Raw genomic sequence first — 4,972 nt, 5'->3', positions numbered from 1 at the left:
TAGCAAATCAGTCCACCTCATAATTTCGCAGGGGCAGAGTTGGGAACACACTGTGAGATGACTGGAAGTCTAGACTCGTCGAAAACTCAGGCACGTGGACGACGCACACCCTCCTGCTCGCGCGAGGTCAAAAGATGCCTTCGACTCTCTCTGACCGGTAGGCCCATCATCATCATCGCAGAAACAGGCCAAAAGGATCTAGTAGCAGTATCACTCCCACATTTCCGTCAGTTCAGGTCACCGCACCGCACCGCACCACCACCGGTAGCCATGGGACCCACAGGTCAGTGTCGCACCCTCTTGCTTCTGCTCCTCGCCGCCGCCGCCGCCGCGCCGGAGCACGAATCCTTGCTCCGCCTCCCCTCCTCGGCGCGCTCCCTCGCCCCGAAGACCCCCCGCTCCGCCGGCGCCGACCTCATCCGCGCCCTCAACCTCCACCCTCGCGACGCCTTCCCCCGCCGCCCCGGCGGCGTCGGCGTCGGCGGCAGCGATGCTCTCCCGGCCGGAACCCTCGTCGAGAGGCCGATCCGCCTCGCGTCTCTGGTGGCCGGAGACGACGGCGGCGGCGGCACGTCGGTGAGCAACCTCGGGCACCACGCCGGGTACTACCGCCTCCCCACCACTCACGACGCCAGGTGAGCGGAGCTCACTCCTCCCGTCTCCTCCTCTTCGTTCATGCCGCGTCTCACGTGAGGATCCAGTTCCCGTGTCTTGACATCTGCCACTTTTGCGCACCGTGTAGGCTCTTCTACTTCTTCTTCGAATCCAGGCAGCACAAGAAGGAGGACCCCGTGGTGATCTGGCTGACGGGAGGGCCCGGCTGCAGCAGCGAGCTAGCCCTCTTCTACGAGAATGGCCCCTTCAACATAGCAGACAACATGTCGCTACTCTGGAATGAGTTTGGCTGGGATCAGGTATAATATATATACAGACAGTTTGTGTACTAATCAATCTGTGTGGTATTTTTCTTAGAGATTGCTTAGAACCTTGTATAACCTTCAATCTGTTTGGATATTGGCTGCTGCAGGAGTCCAATCTTATCTATGTTGATCAGCCAACTGGGACTGGGTTCAGCTACAGCTCTGATTCGCGGGATACCCGCCATAACGAAGCGACCGTCAGCAACGACCTATATGACTTCCTGCAGGTAATTAATTCTTGTCTCTATTGTGATAGGATGCATAAATGAAATGAAGATAAGCCCTAGTTCATTCTTACGGACTCGAAATATTACGGTATGCATTCCTGGTCGGTGAGCATATGTACATAGTAGGAACACATGCATCATATGTATTATTAAATCACTACCGCTATTGTGGGTGCTTCCTATTGTGGCGACAAGGTTAGTTATGCAAGAGTTGAGGTGAACCAGAGTGATTGCCCTTATTTGTGAGTTGCAATCAAAATGCAAAAATGGCCTTCTGTGTTTTTCCTCATAAGTTCCTTGCATCTCTCTGCATGCGATTTTGATAGGCCTTCTTCAAGGAGCACCCGGAGTATGTTGAAAACGATTTCTATATAACTGGGGAGTCATATGCTGGGCACTACATTCCTGCCTTTGCAACTCGGGTGTACAAGGGGAACAAGAACAATGAGGGCATTCACATCAATCTGAAGGTTTAGTCATCTCTTTCTGGATCTATCCATATTGTTCTGTGTTATAAAGGTTTTTGTCGCTTGAATCCACCCTTGCTGTTAATTTTTCAGGGTTTTGCAATTGGTAACGGACTTACAGATCCAGCGATACAGTACAAGGCATACACCGATTATGCATTGGATATGGGTTTAATCACACAGTCAGAATTTACCAAGATTAATAAAATAGTTCCTGCTTGTGAATTTGCTGTCAAGCTGTGCGGTAATTATTCCTGGACTCATCGTTTGCTTGTGTGTAATAAATCTGTACCATTCGTCAATTGGTCTCTTGGAGACTGTCTTCATTAACATCATTGCTTTGTTGTGCCAATTTGTTCATGGAAGTAAGAAAAGGCATAAGCCCAACTCTGATATACCTCACTTGATTTTGTCTTTTGTTTCAGGTACCTCTGGCACTGTATCTTGCTTTGCTGCCTATTTTGTTTGCAATACAATATTCAGTTCCATCAGGTTGATAATCGGGAACAAAAATGTAGGGTGGAATACAAAAGTTTATTTGGTTTTTCCTCATTTTTTGAAGTTTTCTGATTGATCACCTCATCTTTGCAGTATTATGACGTCAGGAAGCCATGCGTGGGGAGCCTATGCTATGATTTTTCTAACTTGGAGAAGTTTCTCAATCTGAAATCTGTCAGACAGAGCCTAGGCGTTGGAGACATAGAGTTTGTTTCCTGCAGCCCGACCGTCTATCAGGCTATGCTCTTAGATTGGATGAGGAACCTTGAAGTTGGGATACCTGAACTCCTTGAGAACGACATCAAAGTGCTGATTTATGCTGGAGAGTATGATCTCATATGCAACTGGCTAGGTGAGTGTCTTACAACTTGCAACAGAAAACTCTTGAAAATTGTATGCTATAATTTGCTTCTGTTTTGTCCATACCACATATCATCTGAGATTCTTCACTCTGAGAATCACATTGCCACACTTTTGTCATGTGATACTTGTGCTATGCTTCCTTACAATTGTGATTCGTGCAAGAGATCCATTAAGAATTTAATGGACTTTAATATGCATTCATATAGCTTGAATCTTGATCGGTTCTGTAGTATGGAAATCGTATTGGAAGCACGGTTTAGAAATATATGTTGTCACACATTTGAATAACGCAAGGCATAATTGACCTAGTAGAGGTCATCTATACTTGTCAAATCACAGAAAAGGATAAAATCTACCTTCAATGCTTTTCATGCTGTGTTGTACATAACGGCAAACTGTATAACAAGTGCATGAAATAAGTAGGACAATATACGGTTCAAAATAAATATGCTCCGCTATTGGTTTTCTTGATTCTGGCTTTGTTTTCCTGATGACATACATATATAATCTACTGGTGACTTGGGCAGGAAACTCAAGATGGGTAGACTCTATGGAATGGTCTGGAAAGAAAGCCTTCGTGTCCTCGGTGGAGAAACCCTTCACGGTTGATGGAAAAGAAGCCGGCATTCTAAAAAGCCACGGCCCTTTGAGTTTTTTGAAGGTACGCAAACGCAAAGCTGACCCCCTTACCAACAGTCAGTTCTGGAACAAACAATAACCAGGCCTTTACTCAAGAGATTATCTGTCAATACAGTAGAGCAGAGTGTTATAAGGGCAAATGCCTGTTGCGTATTGTGCCGCGCTACATCAGTTTGGATTTTACTGTGAAACTAACTAGAGATGTTTTTGGCACTATGATCAGGTCCACGATTCTGGTCACATGGTACCCATGGATCAACCGAAGGCCGCCTTGGAGATGCTCAAGAGGTGGATGTCAGGAAACCTTTCAGACGCCTCCTCGAGCTCTCAGAGGCTCGACTTCGCCATATAATCCATCCTTGCGCTGGCTACTAGTGTAATGTATCTGGTGTGCACGCACATGCCTTGGGATGATCTTAGGTGATGGGAAGCTCGTCGGCGACCGTGCATATGCTATTTCCCTTGTACGGTGCTCGAGGTTGATGAGCGTGTAATAAAAGGCTTTCAGAGGATTGCTGGGGCAATGCGAATGCCGAATGTATCACGAAGATTATCGCCAATGAGTGACATGTGGACTACTTTATGCATTCCCTTATGCCTCCTTTGGTTCACAAGATTCTAGAAAAGAACATACTAGAAAATTGATAGGAATGCATGTGTAAAATAGAGGGTTAGAAAAACGCAGAAATTTTGCAAAGTTGGGTGTTTGGTTCATAGGAATTTGAAAAACACAGGAATCCTGATAAACAAAGTCAAACAATAAAAGGTACTCCCTCTGTTCACTTTTATAAGACCTCGAAGACATTTCAGACAATGTACAAAACAGCCCATTTTAAATTGTCTGGAATGATTTATAAAAGTGAACGGAGGGAGTATAATTAGTAATCCCTCTTGTAAGGCTAGTCATAGTGGAAGTAAGGGCCTATTTGGTTTCAATAAGTCACCCGACTTATAAGTCAGGTGACTTAAAACTAGTGATTTATAAGTCACGCTTGTTTGGTTGTCACCTGACTTATAAGTCACCTGACACACCTTTCCACACCAATCAACATCATGCAGGTGGTGGGACCCACGCAAAAGGGGGTGACTTATAAGTTTTAAGTTGGGGTGGAGCAACTTATGACTTATAAGTTGGGGTGACTTATAAGTCGGGTCTGTTTGGCAAAATAAGTCACTTTTTTCACTTTTCGACTTATAAGCTGGTGACTTATTTGAAACCAATCAGGCCCTAACTTAGACAGTAACATAATGCATTTCAAGAAACTTTTGCTTATGTGGCATGTAGTTAATGAGGAGAGAGGTGTTTAGAGTAACATAAGGCTGGTCATAGTGGGGAGTAACTTATACTCATACTAGTGTCATGCATATGACACTAGTTTAAGTTACTACCTCCATAGTGCAAAGTATCTTAGTAGTAGTGTCATAGATTGTTTCACTTACTGCCTTATAGACTCATTTTATCTTGGGAAGCGTTATGTTACAGTAATATATTATGTTACTCCAAACACCTCTCTCCTCATTAAATACTTGCCACATAAGTAAAATTGTCTTGGGGTGTGTTAAGTTACTACCTAAGTTACTCCCACTATGGATAGCCTAATATGTTAATATAACATAGCACTTTTCGAGAAAGGATGAGTTTACAAGCTAATAAATGAAGCCATTTATGATACTACTACTATGTTACTTTGCACTATGAAGGTAGTAAGTTAGACTAGTGTCATATGCATGACATTAGTATAAGTTACTCCCCATCATGACCAGCCTAAACTAACGTATTATACTACTCCCTCCGTCCCATAATGCAAGACATTTTTTGATTCTAGTGTAGTGGCAAAAAAAAACGTCTTACATTATG

At 44.2% G+C, this 4,972-nt stretch overlaps 1 protein-coding gene across 1 annotated transcript; it reads left to right on the top strand.

The window, feature by feature from the left end:
- Window positions 1-231: 231 nt before the first annotated feature.
- LOC119356681 (serine carboxypeptidase-like) lies at window positions 232-3,709 on the top strand. The gene is made up of 9 exons (XM_037623660.1): window positions 232-635; window positions 743-914; window positions 1,028-1,147; window positions 1,474-1,617; window positions 1,708-1,858; window positions 2,040-2,128; window positions 2,206-2,464; window positions 3,003-3,136; window positions 3,338-3,709. Exons 1-9 carry the CDS (start codon window positions 271-273, stop codon window positions 3,464-3,466), a joined length of 1,563 nt encoding a protein of 520 aa, XP_037479557.1. The 5' UTR covers window positions 232-270; the 3' UTR covers window positions 3,467-3,709.
- The last annotated feature ends 1,263 nt before the right edge of the window (window positions 3,710-4,972 follow it).

The sequence above is a fragment of the Triticum dicoccoides genome, chromosome 2A (assembly GCF_002162155.2).
Source record: "Triticum dicoccoides isolate Atlit2015 ecotype Zavitan chromosome 2A, WEW_v2.0, whole genome shotgun sequence".
Classification (NCBI taxonomy): Eukaryota; Viridiplantae; Streptophyta; class Magnoliopsida; order Poales; family Poaceae; genus Triticum; species Triticum dicoccoides.
Note: the sequence above shows the minus strand (reverse complement) of the source record. Positions and strands in the feature narration are given on the sequence as shown.